Source organism: Apis dorsata, unplaced genomic scaffold (assembly GCF_000469605.1).
Source record: "Apis dorsata unplaced genomic scaffold, Apis dorsata 1.3 scaffold_165, whole genome shotgun sequence".
NCBI classification, from domain to species: Eukaryota; Metazoa; Arthropoda; class Insecta; order Hymenoptera; family Apidae; genus Apis; species Apis dorsata.
Window position 1 is genome coordinate 977,545 of NW_006263454.1, and position 19,453 is coordinate 996,997.

At 26.8% G+C, this 19,453-nt stretch overlaps 6 protein-coding genes across 10 annotated transcripts in view; 3 read left to right on the forward strand and 3 right to left on the reverse strand.

The window, feature by feature from the left end:
• Positions 1–1,107, reverse strand: part of LOC102677746 (histone-lysine N-methyltransferase, H3 lysine-79 specific) — a 9,055-nt gene extending 7,948 nt beyond the window's left edge. For both annotated transcript variants that reach the window (XR_421489.2, XM_006613934.2), the window contains exon 1: positions 417–1,107. Coding sequence is in view for 1 of the 2 variants with exons in the window: in XM_006613934.2 (XP_006613997.1) it covers positions 417–494 (78 nt within the window). In the remaining variant the exon portion in view is untranslated. The remainder of the gene's footprint in view (positions 1–416) is intronic.
• Positions 1,108–1,486: 379 nt separating this feature from the next.
• On the forward strand, positions 1,487–4,066 carry LOC102677921 (bifunctional arginine demethylase and lysyl-hydroxylase PSR). The gene is made up of 6 exons (XM_006613935.2): positions 1,487–1,923; positions 2,388–2,593; positions 2,695–2,977; positions 3,106–3,461; positions 3,551–3,783; positions 3,901–4,066. Exons 1-6 carry the CDS (start codon positions 1,851–1,853, stop codon positions 3,926–3,928), a joined length of 1,179 nt encoding a protein of 392 aa, XP_006613998.1. The 5' UTR covers positions 1,487–1,850; the 3' UTR covers positions 3,929–4,066.
• Positions 3,858–13,892, reverse strand: LOC102678116 (kinesin-like protein KIF21A). Of its 4 annotated transcripts, none has more exons than XM_006613938.2 (16): positions 13,438–13,892; positions 11,869–12,253; positions 11,202–11,648; positions 11,022–11,130; positions 10,723–10,926; positions 10,332–10,630; positions 9,962–10,205; positions 8,936–9,837; positions 8,524–8,873; positions 8,271–8,447; positions 8,076–8,195; positions 6,775–6,943; positions 6,604–6,709; positions 5,964–6,518; positions 5,592–5,859; positions 3,858–4,566 (listed from the first exon to the last, which is right to left on the reverse strand). In XM_006613938.2, exons 1-16 carry the CDS (start codon positions 13,470–13,472, stop codon positions 4,488–4,490), a joined length of 4,449 nt encoding a protein of 1,482 aa, XP_006614001.1. In that variant the 5' UTR covers positions 13,473–13,892; the 3' UTR covers positions 3,858–4,487. The 4 variants fall into 4 exon arrangements, with proteins under 4 accessions (XP_006614001.1, XP_006614002.1, XP_006613999.1 ...); XM_006613939.2 differs by having other exon boundaries at positions 8,076–8,177; positions 8,271–8,459; XM_006613936.2 differs by having other exon boundaries at positions 8,271–8,459; positions 13,438–13,529.
• A 523-nt stretch (positions 13,893–14,415) lies between these two features.
• On the forward strand, positions 14,416–15,781 carry LOC102681019 (40S ribosomal protein S11). The gene is made up of 5 exons (XM_006613962.2): positions 14,416–14,489; positions 14,721–14,846; positions 14,963–15,168; positions 15,345–15,478; positions 15,696–15,781. Exons 1-4 carry the CDS (start codon positions 14,478–14,480, stop codon positions 15,466–15,468), a joined length of 468 nt encoding a protein of 155 aa, XP_006614025.2. The 5' UTR covers positions 14,416–14,477; the 3' UTR covers positions 15,469–15,478; positions 15,696–15,781.
• A 244-nt stretch (positions 15,782–16,025) lies between these two features.
• On the reverse strand, positions 16,026–17,777 carry LOC102680892 (lysM and putative peptidoglycan-binding domain-containing protein 3). The gene is made up of 3 exons (XM_006613960.2): positions 17,623–17,777; positions 17,248–17,470; positions 16,026–17,177 (listed from the first exon to the last, which is right to left on the reverse strand). The coding sequence occupies exons 2-3, from the start codon at positions 17,446–17,448 to the stop codon at positions 16,638–16,640; spliced, it is 741 nt and encodes a 246-aa protein (XP_006614023.1). The 5' UTR covers positions 17,449–17,470; positions 17,623–17,777; the 3' UTR covers positions 16,026–16,637.
• On the forward strand, positions 17,771–18,442 carry LOC102680750 (cytochrome c oxidase assembly factor 5). Its single transcript, XM_006613959.2, has 3 exons — positions 17,771–17,976; positions 18,088–18,189; positions 18,261–18,442. Exons 1-3 carry the CDS (start codon positions 17,869–17,871, stop codon positions 18,300–18,302), a joined length of 252 nt encoding a protein of 83 aa, XP_006614022.1. The 5' UTR covers positions 17,771–17,868; the 3' UTR covers positions 18,303–18,442.
• The last annotated feature ends 1,011 nt before the right edge of the window (positions 18,443–19,453 follow it).

Here is a 19,453-nt window from a genome sequence, read left to right on the forward strand (position 1 = left end):
TATATAAAAATAAAATAAAATAAAATAAAAATAAATAATTGAAAAAATGATTATGAGCAAAATTCAAGAAATAAAAAAATTATTCAAAAAAAAAATTATTTTGAGAAAATTTTTTTTATATGCACATATATTGTAGTATATATAATTAAAGATTATATATATGGAAATAGTTATTAATAATTATTTGATATAAAAAACTTACGAATTCAAAAAAACACTTTATGATTCTGAAGTAAAATAAATATGATATTATAACAAAATAATAGTAGGAAAAATTCTCATCGTGTGGTACATGTACGATCAGCTGTGAGGATGAGGGATAACGACAGGTTACATAGTTTTTTATATATTTCCTACATATATATATTTTTTTATATAGAATATTATTAAATGCGCAATTAATAAAATTTACTCACAGATCCGGATCCAGAAGTAAGGGGCCATTGATAGACGATCGGTTCTGCTCCGGCTGGCGAGTGCAGGCGCAGCTCCATTTTAGCAGGGCCGTCGTCTTCGTCCCCGTCGTCGTCCCCGTCCACTTCTTTAGTAAATCGTTTCTTTCGAAAGCCCAGCTCAGGATCGTGTGACGTAATCACTTGGATTAACCGTTCGGTGGAGGATCGTGATCGCTCGTCCTCCCCGCACTAGGACACTACCACCACGTAGACGACGCTCGCGGACCCCCCCGCTCCGCGGTTACTTCCCCGGACATGAAAAGACACGAAAGGCCACCTTCAGCGACCGTCAATCCACAGAGACAAGCGTTAGCCTTAAAGGCAAGCATCCAATTTCGACACGACAATGGGGAGGGCCAATAGAATATGCCAAAACCGCCACCAGGAACACGGAACACGAGGCGCACAACAGAAAAACACTGACAGACTATTGTGCTGCTCAAGAAACAGCGGTTTGGGGGGGGATGACGACATCAAAACATGGCGTCATGCCTCTTCCTTCTACCGTATCGTGCTCGTGCGGCAGCACATCCGGGTGTTCCGCGCCAACTTGTTGTATTGCGCATGCGCGTCGGGAACCGTTGAACTTTCGACCGCGGATACAATTTTCTTGTTGTGTTATTAGTTTATATTTTTTAAATGTTACTTTATTTATTATTTTCAAAAGAAATAGATTTATTAAAAATTTTTGATGAACAATGAAATTAAAATCACGAGAGAAAATTATTTTTAGTATTATATTTTAATGATAATAATTTTATAACATATTTATGCTTATAAAAATTTTTTTTATTAACAAATTGCAATATTAAAACATATATAATATTTATAATTTATTTTTTAATATCGAATATTGTTTCATTTTAAATAAAAAGTTATTTTATTATTACATATTATTACACATATATATATGTATGTATGTATATATATGTATATGTAGAAAAGCGAAAGTTACGATATCGATATTTCTAGAAGTGCAATTACATTTACGGAATGACCTATTGGCAGAACATGGTATTTGTCACGTAGGCAGTTGCATTCAAGAATCAGCGCCTCTGTAGATAATATATAGAACTTAGTTCTACTATTTAAAGTCATCTTGTTATAGTTAATAAAAATGCTACATAACACATTGAAAATATATTTAACAGAACATATCATGAAGTTAAAATTGAAGATTATTATTTTTTAAAATATTAAGAAAAAAAATACTTAATATTTCATATATTTTATGTGAAAATATCGGATGTTATTTTAATGCACCTTACGGCATTTATGTGAACTAAAAAGTACAGTTACCACTGAATGACGTGTTACACTTATTTCTTGAATGTAAATTGTAAATATATTAAAAAAGAGAATAGTTTAATTAGGTAACATAAAAAACGTGTAGTCATGATGGATGAACTGAAATTAGATCACCGTGCTAAAAAGAGGATCAAAGAGGTTAAAAGGAAAGCTAGACCAGGTAAACATGTCATAACCTAATTTATAACCTATACGTTGACGTGATATGGGCGTAAATTATTTTTAACAAACAATTGTTCTTCACGAATTATTTTATATTACTAGTATGACTAGAAGTAATTGAGACAACGTTTGTCTTCTTGTGACGCTCGTCGTTATAAACAGAATTTGGATATGTGATACAAGACCGAACTATCTTTGCCGACCTTGGATGATGTAACTCCAAATTTACTGAAAGTATTACGATAACAATATAATACAATGCACTTATACGTAAATAACTTACCGTTTCAATTGTTGTATAAGCATTAAATATTCTTTATTATATAGTATCAGTAATACATACAAATGCTAATAAACCTTCATTATTTATAATGTAATCTATTATTTTTATATTATTAAAATGTCCTATTTTTTTAAATCATTTTTTTTCTTTCCTATACAAAAGTCAAATATTTCTTCTAGAACTTGGTGATAAGGCAGCTTGGATCCAACATGGCTACAGCAAGAAATTTGAATCTTTTTGGAATTTTACGGACAATGTGGATCGTATTGATGAATCCAAAGTAGCTACAGAGGAATTTATAGAAAAATATGAGAAACCTTACAAGCCTGTGATAATACAAGGTGTTCAAAATGGTTGGAAAGCCCAATATAAATGGACTATAGAGGTATATATTTATTAAATTATTTTGTTTCTTATTTAGAAAATATATTTAATATACTTAATATTAATATTATCTTTTTCTAATAATTTTTTTTTTTAATATAGAGATTAGTAAAAAAATATAGAAATCAAAAATTTAAATGTGGCGAAGACAATGAAGGATATAGTGTAAAAATGAAAATGAAATATTATGTACGCTATATGCTTAATAATGAAGATGATTCGCCTTTGTACATCTTTGATAGTTCCTTTGGTGAACATCCTAGACGAAAAAAATTATTAGAAGATTATGTTATTCCTAAATATTTTCGTGACGATCTTTTTCAATATGCGGGTGAACATCGAAGACCACCATATCGCTGGTTCGTTATGGGACCTGCAAGATCTGGTAAATATTTTTCTTTTATATTCAAAAAAAATTCAAAAATTATTAAATACTTAAAAAAATATGCATATAACTGCTTTATTTTAACAATTATTTTAAAAGTACATTATGAATAAGTAATATAAATACAGGTACAGGCATACACATAGATCCATTAGGAACAAGTGCCTGGAATGCATTAATTTCTGGACATAAACGGTGGTGTTTATTTCCTACACATACTCCAAGAGATCTTTTAAAAGTATCAGCAGCTGAAGGTGGCAAACAAAGAGATGAAGCTATTACATGGTTTTCCATTATTTATCCACGTACAAAATTGCCTACATGGCCACAAGATTGTTTGCCAATAGAGATTTTACAAAATCCTGGTGAAACTGTTTTTGTTCCTGGTGGTTGGTGGCATGTTGTTTTAAATCTTGATGAAACTATAGCGGTTACTCAAAATTTTTGTTCGCGTACAAATTTTCCAGTAGTATGGCATAAAACGGTAAAAATATATTTGTTATGCATATTACATATATATATATATATATATATATATATATATGTTTTTATATTTTAATAATATTATTGTAGGTGAGAGGAAGACCAAAATTATCACGCAAATGGTTAAAAGTACTCAGGGATAAAGAATCAGAATTAGCAGCGCTTGCTGAAACAATAGACGTAAAAGAAGACACAGGTGTTGCTAGTGATTCTTCGAGCGGTTCGTCAAGCAGTTCTTCAAGTAGTAGTAGTAGTAGTCAATCAGAAGAAAGTGCAGATGATAGTGGCCAAGAGTCATTAACAACACATAAGAAGAAGAAGAGGTATAAATTTATTTTATATATTTTTTACCAAAAAAAAGTATATTTAATATTATTATTAATCCATTTATTTTTTAAATTACAAGTATAATTAGATATAATACTGTTCCAAATTTTTAGAAGAAAACTAAATAACAGCCAACCCTGACAATATCAAGCATTTGGGACCTACAAAAACCTCAGACTGTACAGTATTAATCAACAATTATTGTTTGTACTAAGAGTAAATATTATAATTATTACCACCTTCATGTTCATAATAAAATAAATGCTAGATAATACCAAACTTGTCCTTATTAAGTAAATTTGTTTAATTCTTATACTTAATTCGCGATAATGCACTTAATTTTTGCTAAATCAATTTTTTTTTTTATATTAAGTCTTTGGACTTCATATTTCTATGTACTATAGAAATGTTTTGTTATTTAAAAATTACATTTATAAATTGTATATCTATTAAATGCTCATATCCATTAAGGCAGTACACGCGTAACTTAAACAATATTTAAAATATATATTAAAAAAATTAGTAGGCAATAAGTCAGATGCATTATCATTATAAATTCTCGCATTAATTATCTGCAATATTATAAATTAATTAAAACAAATTAACAAATAAATCAATATATCAAAATAATCAATAAATAAAAACGTGTAGTTTTTTGTATTATACAAAATAAATATAACACTTTCAATAAGTGCATATATTAGCTTTTTAATGAGTTGCTTCTCTGGAAAGTTCTTGCATCTCTCTTATAGTAGCTCCATAGCCTCACCGTTCCATCACTTCATGTTGGTGACCATGCAAAGCACCAAATTGGAGTGTAAACAACATAGAAGCAAAGTAATAAAAAATTAAATTAAATTTTTATATTCATCAACTTACAAGTTAATGATTATAACAAAGTATTATTTTTTACTACATTCATTCAAATGTTTTACATAGAATACATTCATAACAGCACTCACGCTATTAGTGATAAATTTTCACTAAAAATTTGCATAAATATTTTTAAAAAGCAATACTGGTACATAGCTTTGATAAATACAAATGCGGATTAATCAAGAAATATGAATCTTAAAAAAAAAATTATTATTATGCTCAACAAATCTAATGTATAATAACATCAATAAATAATTCGAAATTTAAGGCGCATTGAATTACATTTGAATATATAATCACATATCAAAGCATTTAAAGCAAAAAATAAAGTTATTATGATTTCATAATTTCATATCCTTTCATTATATTGAACATATATAATATTATATATTATATTTCGAAAATACTATAAATGTATAAATATTAACCAATGAAATTAATGGCATGTATTTATAATATACATGTCCACACATTTTTATAAAATAGCAAAATGTGTTTGGACAAGCATGCACATTACCACATTAACAATTTATAAATGCAAAAAAATATTATGCAACAAAACAAAAAAATAAGTTAAAGGGAAACTGTGGAAATAGACATGGAAAAGGAGGAATCAGGAATACGCCACAGCTTCACCTCTCCAGAGCTGCAATCAACATTTAAGATGTTATTCTATTCAAAAAAAAAAAAATATAAATACTGAACCCGAGCAGATATTTTAATTTACATGTATATATTCATATATAATTAAAATATAAATATATTTTTAATATAATATATATATATATATATACATATATATTCAAATAAAATATATATATTCAAATTTAAAATAATACATATTTCTGCATTGTAATTATTTATATTATATTTCCAATATGCTTCGGGTCAGTTTAATATAAGCGATAATACAAAAAAATATACTTACTTGCTTGCAGTAAAAACATGTTGCTGATTAGTTATTACAGCATTGATAGCAGTATTATGTGCTTTAACTTCTCCTATTGGAATACATTCTGCTTGATCCTTTGGTATAGACCAAGCCTTTAAAACTCCTCCTCGGCATCCTGATATCATTACAGATCCATTATTAATCATACATAAACCCAAGATCCAATCTTTATGAGCATTATTCAGTGACTGCACTAGTTCCATTCTGCTTAGGTCCCATCGTTTAATACACATATCCCTTGAACCTAGAAAAGAATTCATCATTGGAAGAGTTTATTAAGTTTTAAAAAGTTAAGTTTATTTCAAGTACATATTAAGAATCAATATTAGAAACGATTTGTAAATATACCAGAAAATAATGTTAAATCGCATGTTGTCAAACACTGAACGCCATCATAATGTGGTGGTGCTAAACTGACTGATTGTCCGGATGCATTTGCTTCAACAAGAGATATTAGATGATCTTTACTGCCTGTTATTACTCTACCATCATCTGCGACAGCTAAACACATTACTGCTGCCGTATGTGGTGTACTTAATCTTCCAATATGTGTTAATTTACGAAGATCCCATACTCTGACTTTATCACTAGATGCAGTATATAATTCTTGTTCATCTATACTGAGAACCAAATCATTGATAGTTGTTTCACCAACAGGAACTTGAAGCATTCTAGATGGGGTTGATAATGCAATTGGTCCACTTTGAACTTGACCAGAGGAAAATAAAGTTTTTACACAATTGTTGCCAGTCCGTAAATCCCAGACCTTCACATAAGCAGAAGAAACACTGAATAATAAATTATGAATTGGTGAATATTTCACTGCAACGACGTTATTCGGATGACCACTTAATGTAAGATTTTCAATTCCTGTTCCTAAGTCCCATACTTTTACAGTTCGGTCTAAAAATATATATAATTAATTTATAAATAATATTAAAACAGAATTTGTTTTTAAAATTTCAAAAATTTGTTTTACATCATATACCTTTTGAACCACTAAAAAGTAAATCTGAAGTTGCACATATAGTCAGAACTGCTTTACTATGTCCTTCAGCTACGTGAGTACATTGTAAGATTGCACGTGGTTGTGTCTAAAAAAATTATATATATAAAAAATATCATATATTTAATAAAATGTTATTCATATTATTATTACCTTGCCTTGATATTGAGAAATAATTCCTTTCATAGGTTGTGGATCTGTCGATGTTGGTTGTCGACTTGCAGTCAATCTGGAGAAAACGTTTTCTTCTCGACTATTGAATCGTCGGTATGTAGTTGGAGATCCAGGAGGTGATGACACATCTGTATGTGCTACCTGTTCCCTAGTTGAGGGTTTGTTTTGTTAGCGTGTTAGTCGGGTATTTAATTTTATTTTAATCCAGGATGAACTATATTGCTTTGAAACAAGATAGATCATGCAAGTGCATTATTATAAGATATAATCATAAATTGAATATAATTAGTAACAATATTGTTGAATTATAAGTGTATGAATTATACAATATTAATTTGTTATAATTATATACATTAGAATATAAAAAAAATATTACATATCAATATTTGAAAAATAAAAAAAATATAATAATTAATGACAAATATGTGGAAAAATTAATTATAAGCAATACACATCATGATTTATTACAAAAAAATATTAAAAGTAAACAAATAAATAATAATCCACCAAGGGGCTTTTCAGAAATATTTTAATAGGTCAGTGCACCTTAAGTGTTTGTGCTTTTATTTATTAATTGACATGTATACAAAATGACTGTTTACATATATACAAATTTATAATCTTTTTGTGAAACAATATTGCTTCATACAAATAGAAATTTTGATAACATTTATACATATATTTATATTGAAAAAAAAGATAGAAATATATATAAATATAATACATTAAATTATTTTGTATTAAAACAAATTTAATAAAATACCTATAGTAAGAATAATAAATAAAGTATTATTATTATTAAGTTTCTTTTAAAAACTTAAGAATTTTCAAATGCATTTTACACATAAAATATAAAATTATATAATTAAATTTTCTCTTCTAATATAACAATTCATATATTATTAATCTTATTTTATGAATTATTAATTTGAATTTACACAAAATTTAACGAAACAAATTTTCATGATAAAAACAATAATAAAAATGTTTTAATTAATGAAATAAATCAATTTTTTTATACATATTTTTCTTTCATTAATCTTTCAATAATTTTTTTCTTTTTAGTTACAATAAAAAAAATTACGTCATTGTTTTATGTTGGCTATTCCAAATAAAAAAAAAATTAAAATTACATGAAGATATCAATTAATGCACTTGTTTATGAATGATACAGATTTTTTTAAGAAAAAAATTTAATCAATAGTGCATGAAACAAGGCATCAACACAAAGATATACAAAAAATATGAAAATTAAAACGTGCTGCAGAATTATCACTCACATAGAACCTCCACCAGGATGAAGTGGTCGTCGCAGCGGTCTTGGTGATGTACTATCACGTCGACTTAAAGTCGGAGATCCACCAGTTATATTACCATGACTTCTAGTTAAGACCAATCCTCTTACAAATAAAATTTTTTTATTTTGTATACCAAATTATATGGTGTACAAGTAATTGGAAAATAATTGAACTTACTTTAAACTACCAGGCGCACTAGGTACTCTTGTAAGTGGATGGTTATGACTTTGACTTTGTTCTTCAGTTCTTAAATTATCTGGATTAGCTTGTACTCCATAAAGAAGTTCTTGAGGTTGTGTAGTTCTTCGTCGAACTTTATTATTGCGCTGTTTTTCCTCTCCAATTATAACTTGACTGTAATTTTCACTAATATTTTGGATTAAATAAATTATTTATTCAAAAAAATATTAAAAAATATTACATAACTTACTTATCTGGTGATGAACTTCGTGAACTAGGAGGACTATAATTCATTGTATTATGATGATTATTTGTAAGAGATAAAAGATCTCTATCTCGTAACACATGTTCTAATAATTGATGTTGCACATCACTTTCTTGTGCAACTTGATTTAATCTCGATTCCATGTCCCGAACTTCAAGTTGCTTTTGAGCAGCTACGCAACTTTGCTCAACAGTAAACGCTAACATTCTTTGTAATAAATATTGAGCTTCGTCTACTGACTGAATTGTTGATATAAGAGCTTCAACACCAGGTTCTCCTTCACCTTCTCCATCTCCCATTTCCATCATATCGCGTTGACATTCGGAAATACTATCCTATAATAAATAACATAAAATAAAGTAAAAATAGTTTTATTAATATAAGAAAAAAAAATTACCTGTAAATAACTAATTTTACTCTTCACATTATCAATTTCTTCGTCTATATCGGTTGTGTCTCCTCTCGAATTTGCAATAGTATTTCTATGTTTTTGAAGCTTTTCAAGTTCTCTGCCTAATTCTTCTCGTTCTTGTAGAAGTCTTTCCATTTCTCTCTCTGTTTCTGCTGCTGCTTGTTTAGCCAATGCTTGCTTGGCAATAGTTCTTTCAAATGTTTGCCATCTTTGTTTTAATGCTTTTGGATTGATTAATTTAGGTGGTGCTCTACCCGCTGCTTTTTGACTTAGCCCTCTGTCTCGCTTTCTTAATGCAGATACTTCTTCTTGTTTACGCCTAAGTACTACTTCTTTCATTCTTTTATCAGCTTCAAGCGTTCGAATCATATTTGCATTCTTTCTGCTTTCTTTACGTAATTGTGCTATTTCTCTATTACGTCTCAATTCATTTTCTTTATGTTTCTGCGCTTCTTCACGCATTTTATTCAAAAGTTTTACTTTTGCTCGTTTCATTTCGGCTAATTCATTTCGAAGACCTCTTAATCTGTTTTCATTCTGAGATTGACTTTTGAGTAATCTCGCATGTTCTTTCTTTGCAGATTGCAAAAGTCGTACTTCTTTTTGCATAGCAGAAAGTTTCTTTTCATATTCATCACGTAATTTTTTTACTTTTTCTGTTGGTGGTGTTGGTTGCTGCTGTAATGATTGTAATACTTTATCTCTTTCTTCCTGAGTATCTCTGATTCGAGCTTGTAATTGAGCAAGTTTATCTTCATAATGTTGTTTCATAGTTTGTAAACGTCGTTGAGAAAGTTCAAGTTCTTGTATTAATCGTTGTTTTACATCAATATCTGATGTTAAAGCTTCCAATTCGCGACCCATAGCTGCCTCTTCTTCATCTTCTTCTACAAAAACATTACATATGATTACATATGATAATACAATGATTATTTATAAGTAATCATCTTTTTAAAATTTCATAAAAAATATAACATTATATAAATATATGTGTGTACACATAAAATATACCTTTTCTATCAGAATCATCATCAGAATCATCTTCACTAACAGAATCCTGAGTCATTTCTATATCATCACCTTCTGCTTCATCTCCTGTTTTACCAGCAATATTAATAGTATGTGTATGTTGTTCTTTCAATGCAGTTAATGTTTCAATTTCCTTTTGTAATTCTTTTTTAGCATCATTTAATATTGATGTAGAATCACTATGAAATATATATCCTGAATCACCATAAGGATTTGCTGCATTAACCTATGTAAAAAATATATGTAAATTATATATAAATTAAAAAATCATTGAAAAATTAATTTTAGAGCGATAACATTATATTATTTCACAGAAAAATAATATTAATATTTTATATACTCTTATATATACTTGTATTTGTCGTTTCTTCAATTGTTGATACATAGCTTCAGCTTCCAAAAGACGAGCTCTTAACTCTTCTATTTCTTGCAAATATCCTTGTATTAAACTTGTTACTTCAGGATTTTCAGTTGATGATACCCACTGACCAGCAGCTTTTTCTGCTTGTAGAAGAACATTTTTTGCTGTCAATGCTTCAACTGTTTCTGAAAGAGCTTTAACTCTAGTACGAAGGCTTTGTAATTCACTATTCAACATTTGATTTTCATGCCAAGCATCATTTATACCATCTTCTCCGACAACTCTTTTACCTAAAAATAAAAAAAAATAAAAATAAATAAACTTTTCAGTTTTTCAAATAAAAGATATATACTACAAAAATCAATTTTGTATATCCATTTACCTTGTCTATATTCCATTAATTCCAATTGAAGCTGCTGTATTTCTCTTCTGAGAGAAGCAATTGTTCTTGAACTCTTATCCTGATTAATTGTAACTTTATTCTTTATATTTCTTGCTCTGTTTGCATATTTCAGAGTACTCAAAGTTTCCATAAAATCTCTATCACTTGGTGAAACACATGCTATCATAACTGTTTGACTATTACCTATAATTAATTTTATATATAATATCTTAATATAAACATAAAAATATTTATTCTTAACTTAATGTTAACATTTAACATTTTTAATATTTTATTACCTCCTAGTGAATCTTGAAGTAATCTAGTCAGTTTTGAATCTCTATATGGTACATGTAAAGCTCTTTTTGTTTTATCACCAAGAGCAGAAATTACATTACCTAATGCCAACTATAATGCAAAAAATAATTATGATGATTGAAATATTGTGCAAGTTTCTTAAAAAATTATCAACACATTACCAATCCACAATTTATAGATATTCCCTCTTTTGCTCTATCTCCTGTAGCACCAGTTCTTTTCAATCTTTCTGACCCAGCTAAATCTACAAAATGAAATTTTGCAGTTAAAGTTTCAAATTCACTAGTAGGTTCAGAACCACTTGTATCAACATCAGCATCAGGATCTTCAATTTTTATATATCTTTGTTGCTTTATGTACAGGGTAAATATTGCATGTGATCTTGATGATTGGGTATTCATTTGGGTTGATCCAGTTGTACGTGATAATGCTCCTAATCTTAAATACTCTAATGCTTCTTCTGGACTAGTAACAATTCGTGGTTCCACTCCAGCTAAATGAATATTGCCTGAAGGATCTTCATGAATACGAGCACCACCTCTAGGTCCACCAGGTCCTAATAAATCTTTCAAATCCTCATTATATAACTCTAAAAATTGTGCAGTAACCTATTATAACATATAAAGAAAATTATTTATTTAAAAAAAATATATTACAAGATATTACAAGATATTTTATAAGATATTTCAATTTGATATCATTTTGTTAACATAAGTAAAATATAAACTAAAAAATGTGAAATAATATAATATATATTGTGTTAGAAATTAATTTATACAAAGATACTTCTTCTTTTATTAAATTTTTATTTTATAAAATAATACAAACCTTAAATTCTGGAGGCATTTGTGCACGCTCTCTAGCATTATGTTGTTTTTCTATGATACCATCAAATAAATGTTTAATAGCTCTTGGAATAATTCCAACTATAGTTTCATCAACTTCCACATCAAATCCAGTACCCATAGTATATGTTTTTCCAGAGCCAGTTTGTCCATATGCAAGAACAGTTGCATTATATCCATCTAATGCACCTTCTATTAAACGTGCAACACATGTTTCATAAATTGTGCTTTGTCCTACACCAGTATCAAAAACATAATCATATGTAAAGGCCTTGTCAGGTCCAAGAAAGACTTGGGGTTCTCCAAGAGGTACTTGAGTACAAATTCTACACATGTCAATTACTTCACGTGCTACTTGAGGCCTTATTCTGTTAATAATAATAAATTATAAATTTATAATATTATAATTATAATATATATATAATTAATGAAAGATATTTATAAAATTAAATAATGTATATATAAATATGAAATAAAAAAATGAAATCTAATTTTTGTTTTAATATATATATTATGTTCAATTAACGTATTTATTCATATTCATATTATATTATAATTACATTCTAAATGCTAAAATCGATTCTACGCATCAACTGTTATTATGTATCGTACATGAAACTCCCGCGTAATAAAAGAATATGAAGAATTTAAAAAAAAAATTTAAATATATTTAAATAAAAAAAGAAAAAAATAAATAAAAAAATTAAACAATAATAAACAAAAATAAGTTAAATTATAAAGATACAAATTATAAAGATAAAAAAAATAATGCGAAAAACAAAATTCATTCATCACAAATCAAGATATAAGTATTCATTATACAACTAGTAATAAAACCTACGCATTTAATTCTTTAAAAGGAGATATTACATGGTTAAAACATTTGCAATGTAATATTGCATAAAAGAATGCTAACAAAATTTTAATTGTAAAATAATTTGAAAAATGCGAGAAATATAAATGAAAATATATAATCAATAATAGAAAGAAAAAGCAATATTATTTTTATAATTTGTTACATATTTGTTACTAAAATCTAAATTATGTATAATTAATTTTAAAAAAATTATTAAAGAATTACATAGATGTTGACAATTGATTTATATAATTGTTTTACTAATATTTGGAGAAATCTGTAACCATTTTGAAATGCGAAATGGTCTACATAATAAGATTTTCTAAAATCATGAAAGTGTAACATGAATTGATACATTTTATAATTTTTTATTAAACTTACAATGATGAACTTCTAAATTTAAAAAAAAAATATATAATATTAAATAAAATACATCGAGAACAAATATACAATTATATATATTAATTATAAAAATACTAAAATGTACTACAGTCATTAAAAAACTTTTTGAATTCGATTAATACTTCGCGCAAATTTCAAAGTTAAGTTAACTGAATATCATCAATGTGATAAGTTGTCATCGCATAAAATCATTAATGTTAGTTTGACATGTAGTCTAGTCGACACTACAGCGTCTTTTCAAAAAAAATATTTTAATGATTTGATGTTTTAATATAAAAAGTGCACTGGACTTACCGTACGGCAACGCGTACGCTCGTATCATCAGACATTTCGATGTTAAGTATTGTGCAATTCTTTAAGACGTAAAAGCAACAGAACTGAAGAAATCAACGAGAAATTACAATTAGGCTGAACTATTAGGCGACAGTTATAATATTTCAATACACGAATATACTGAATGCGCACGCGTTATTAAATGCGGTGGTTGTGAAAATTCCGCATTTTTCGTCGTGGACGCGCGCATAGATAACCATAAAATCCACTCAAACATGTCTCATAACGAAAGGAAATCTCTATCCTAGTCGCGTCAACTCAAGGATTGTATAGATCCTGAACTGAAATCATACGTGACAGACATCTTTAATTCTTTATGACTTAAAGTGACTATGTGCATCATCTGTTGATGGTTTTAAAAACTACTAATAGCTTTATCAGTTAGAAATTATCGACTGTTTTCTATTCTTTTTTAATTGTTAATTTTTAATTATTAATAAATATATACAAATTAAGTTAATTAAAATATATACGAACATATAATATATATAATATAATTTTTATTCTAATTATTAATACAAAATGTACATGATATGCAATATGTTTTCGTGTTACATGCAACAGGTTACAGATTTTTATTTTATATTTTTTGAACGATTTATTTTTATATATGTATTTAAATTGTAATATCCTATAATATTCTCATTTTTCTTAAAATTGATATTTTAAAAATTGATATTGAAAACAAAATTTTATAACATCGTGTCTCTTTTATATCTGTGTTAAAATTTTTATTTCATCTTATCCTATTTTGATGATATTTTTCATGTACAAAAGATAGTACTGACGATCTGATTCTTATTTGATTTTCTACTATTTATTTTCTTTATGTTAATTTCATTTATAATATTCTGAGAAAGCGCTGATTTCCAAATTATTACCTATCTCTATTTTTTCCCACTAAAATGATAACTTATTTTCTAATGTTGGTATACCTGAACACTTATAGATATAAGATAGCGTTGGTCACTTTTCCGGTTACGATCTTTCAATATAACAAGATGGCTGATCAGGTACGTATGCATTTAATAATAACAATATATATGCTTTTTTCACATTTATTTTCATTATTTATGAAATATAATTGTCCACGAGATTAATTTTATTATCATAATTTATATTATATATGTAAAAGATTGGTTAAAAGATTTTAAAAATTTTGCAAAAAGTTAATAATATAATAGTTGCACGTGGTTAAAATATTTAAATATTCAAACAAAAGTGAATATATTATATGCTTTTAGAGTGAACGTGCATTTCAAAAGCAACCTACGATCTTTCTTAACCGTAAGAAAGGTCTGGGTCCCAAAAGACGGAAGCCTATGAGGTATAGTCGTAATGTAGGTCTTGGTTTTAAAACACCTCGTGAAGTAAGTATACAATTTGTATATAAAGTATACAATTGAAAGATAATATAAATTTAAAGATAAATTTTAATAATACTCAAAAAGTGCATTATAATATTATTTTTAATATTATTTTTTAGGCGCTTGAAGGAACCTACATTGATAAAAAATGTCCATTTACTGGTAACATTTCTATTAGAGGACGCATTCTTACTGGAGTAGTACAAAAGATGAAAATGCAAAGGACCATTGTTATACGTAGGGATTATCTTCATTATATCAGAAAATATAATCGTTTTGAAAAACGTCATCGTAATATGAGTGTTCATCTTAGTCCTTGCTTTAGGTTTGTTTGAATAATTTTAAAAAGTTATTATTAAGATTATATGATGATAATAACGACGGTCTTCTGAAATATAATTTGAAGTAGTTCATTTATTTTCTGAAAAAAAATTGAATTTTATATTTGTGACAAAGTTTCTTTTCTTTTATTATATATTATTATATTAATGTTTATTACAGAGATGTGGAAATTGGTGATGTAGTAACAATTGGTGAATGCAGACCACTTAGCAAGACAGTTAGATTTAATGTTCTGAAGGTTTCAAAAGGAACAGGATCTAAGAAAAGTTTCAAAAAATTTTAAGGTTATAAATATTATAATTTATAATTATTAATAAGATTGATTTTTTTTATAAAGTACTGAAAAAAACAAAATTCTAAAATGATGAAAATAACGACGGTCTTCTGAATTTATCAAAATGAATGACATTATATCGTATTCTGAATATTTCAAAAATATTTCAATATATTTCTAAAAAAAATTCAACATTCTGATTTTATTTTATTTTTTGTGTTACAGAAAACATCAACAATATTAAAAAGAAAAGAAGGAAGTTATATAAATTATCATCTTGACTTGTATCTTTTCATGTTACAAATTAAATAAACATTTCTAAGTAAAATTTTTTATCATTTGTTTTGTAGTTACAAGTAATTTCAAAAAATGATAATTAGTATTTCAAAATATAATAATATTTTGTACATATTATGTATAATATCTTTTACATAAATATAATAAATATTATAAATATAGAAAGGTTATAAAGTAAGTCATAAGTATATATGTTAAAAAATATATTTTTATAAATTTTAACGAGAAAAATATTTTATCAAAACAATTTTTACATTCTAAAGCACTTATTGTCAATTAAGAGACATATTTAATTACAAAAGAGCATATTATATCAATAGAGTGTATAAATTCATCACAATCATCTTATATTATTAATATATATTTTTTTCAATAATATCAATATAAATAAAAATAATTTCATATCGTGTGAATTATCGAAATATTATTAGAAATTAAAATAAGATATATAATATCCATTAACATTTTTATACAAATCTTTATAAATAATTCAACTGCCAATCAGCATATCTTTGGCGATTCCTATTTTTAAATGCTGATATAATTAAAGAAAAATTTATGAATAATTACAAAGGCACTATGTACTGTGCTATTTAATATTATTTCTAATATTTAATTAAAAATTAATGTATATATTTCATTTATACAGTTTAATATATTATACAATTAAATATAAGAAAATAATATCTTATTCATTAAATATCATATATTTTTGCCAATATTAGCAATAATATTCAGATCAAATTTTCAAATTTTTATATAGTCTCATTCATATAAAATATAGCCATCTTTAACTGATTAATATTGCAAGTTTTTATGACTGCTATTATAACTCTTGTACTTATTATATCAGCAATATATATTTTTATTTAAAAAAATAGCTAATGATTATTAACTAAATGATTTTTAGAAGAAAATTCAATTATATAAAGTATATATATAATAGGTCCTGCAAAACCTAATAATAAAGAAAATCCAAGAAGTTGTGTCCATGATAATCCACAATCATCACCAGAACATCTAAATGTTTCTGTTAAATGAGGGTTTTTTGTATTATTCTCTGTTGAGGTAAGTAATTGATCACATTCTGAATTGGTAATTTCTAAAGAATTACTATTGTTGTATGATGATAAAGGTTCACAAACAGAATTTAATATAATTGTATTAATTTCTGCCTTTGGCAATTCAATCACAACAGGATTTTTTATCACATTTAATAATGGATCTGCCATTACTATATTTTCTGTTTTTTCATCAGGAGTAGATATACTTACTTCTCTTCTATCTAATTGATTATTTTTTTGATCATGTTCTAAGGTTTCAGTCAATAAAGAAAATGGTTGTATAGGTACTTTGATGAATCTTCTTGCATGTATTTCATTTTCTTTGTGAATCTTGTTGATTCTCTTCAATTCAGAAATCTAAAAATATAACTTCTCATTCAAATTTATTTTAAATTATTCTTGAATTGATTTTTTTTTTAAACTTTACCGTGCATCTATACCGTAATGCCAATGCTTGTAATGTGTCTTCTGATTTCAGTGGAACATATATAACTTCCACCTTACGTGGCAATGATTTATTACATTGTTGCAGAGAAATAGTTTCTTCATCTCCACTATTTTCATCATCTGAATATAAAAAAACATAATGTGGGGAACCATCCCTCTGATTTCCACGTTGATAAACCATTTGTCTCAAAGAAATCTTTTTGCTATATACACAAATATAATTTTAAAATCACAAAAATATTAATTATTAAAAAATTAATAATTTATTAAAAAAAATTTTGAAAAGAACACATAATTTGAATTATATATATGATCTGTCAAATTATTATTTACGATTATCAAGATTGTCAATTACCTTACACTTTTTTACTTGACACAAATTATCTTTGTTATCTTTTATTATTCTTTATGTGCATTGTTCGAATGTAAATAATATTTCTAAATAGAATTACTAGTTAAATTTTGATAAAATGTAATTCTTTTCACAAGTCACATATGCGTTGTATCTTATAAAATAAAGAGAGGTTAAGGTATCTATTAATTCTATATGATACAATACAACACATTCACATGAAATATTTTCATATTACTGCATATCAAAATGTTTGGATTTCAGGAAGAAGGTGAAACTTTAAAAGATAAATCAAAATGTGCTCATTTACGTGCAAGCTTGAAAATGTGTTTATTGGAAACAGATTGTTGTAAAATAGTAAGTTATGAAATTGTATTATTATAATAATCCTAACCTTTATTTACGATATATTATGTTTATAAATATTCGAAATATAACTTGTAAATAAATTTATTTATTTTATTATAGCAAAGACGAACTCCTAAAGATTGTCTTGTAAACATGGATCCATCTGTTCCTGAAGAATGCTATGCAATACGTCAAACATTTTTTGAATGTAAACATTCAATTGTAAATATTTTATTTAAATAAGTGATATAATACAATAAATAAGTAAGCTAATTTTAATTTATATATTTTAGATTGATGGAAGACGAAGATTTAGAGGACCTAAAGGTTATTAATATTTAATTATTATATATATAGAAAATAAGGCAATAACAATCCATAAGAAGTAATATTAGAAGTGATTTATTAATATTCTGTTATTATTCGTTGTACATAATATAATAAATCCTATCGTAATTGCGAAATATTAATGTATCATACAATCTCATTTTGTTCGATGAAACCTGTCAGGATCCCGCGATCGAATTCGCAGATAGAATTTTATTTCCTGGTACGATCGCAATGTTACCCTGAAGAGGCATTACTCCTACATGGAGCAAAAGTATTTTCATAAACAAACTTGTGCAGACAAAGAATCGTTTTTAATGGTGTTTCTCCTTAAGGACAAAACCAATCAATCACACCTAACATAATCAAATCACGCAGTCACGCGGTTTCTTGTGCCGCGTTCAGTCGCATACGTATTTTTACGAGTGTATCGTTTCAATCGCGATACACGTGAGGATCACAGTAAAATCGCGAGTTTATTTCTCGTTTGTTCGTTCATCTTATATTTAAAGAGCATCTTGTTCCACATTTTTGTTTCAGCGAGTACGAAAGGACGTATTTTAATAAGTTATACGTCGTGGATTCTTAAAAATCTACGTTAATTGATCGCGCCTGCGCAATCATTCTAGCTATTGTCAGTATGCAACAAGCGTATATTGACTATACGTTTTTATTTTTATTTTCTCGTCTTTTGTACTACAATATCAAATTTTTCTACTCGTTCTCTTTCTAAAAATTCTACGGGCACCTAAGAAAGATCTGGTAAAAGCTTTTTCCGTGTCTTTCGATCGATTTATTTATTTTTCCCGGCAAAAAAAGATCTATTCTCCCATCGTTAACGTCAAACAAAGTATAAATTTAAAAGTTAAACGATTGTATCAATTGATTTTGCTATTTTAGATTTGAAATCATAATTCATTCGTGAATCTTATTATTTGCAATCAAAACCCGCGAATATCGATAATCCAGGCAAAGATATGTAATATCAAATATACGAATGCAATTAGTAAAAGATTAGGAGATTATATTTATAAACGGGTATTTTTGATCTGAAAAGGCTCTATCAAGTTGAAATTTTTCTTTTCTAACAGATCTTGAAAAAGAATGTAGCATTCTTAAAGAGTACTTTACTTTTTTTTTTTTTTTTTTTTTTTTTTTT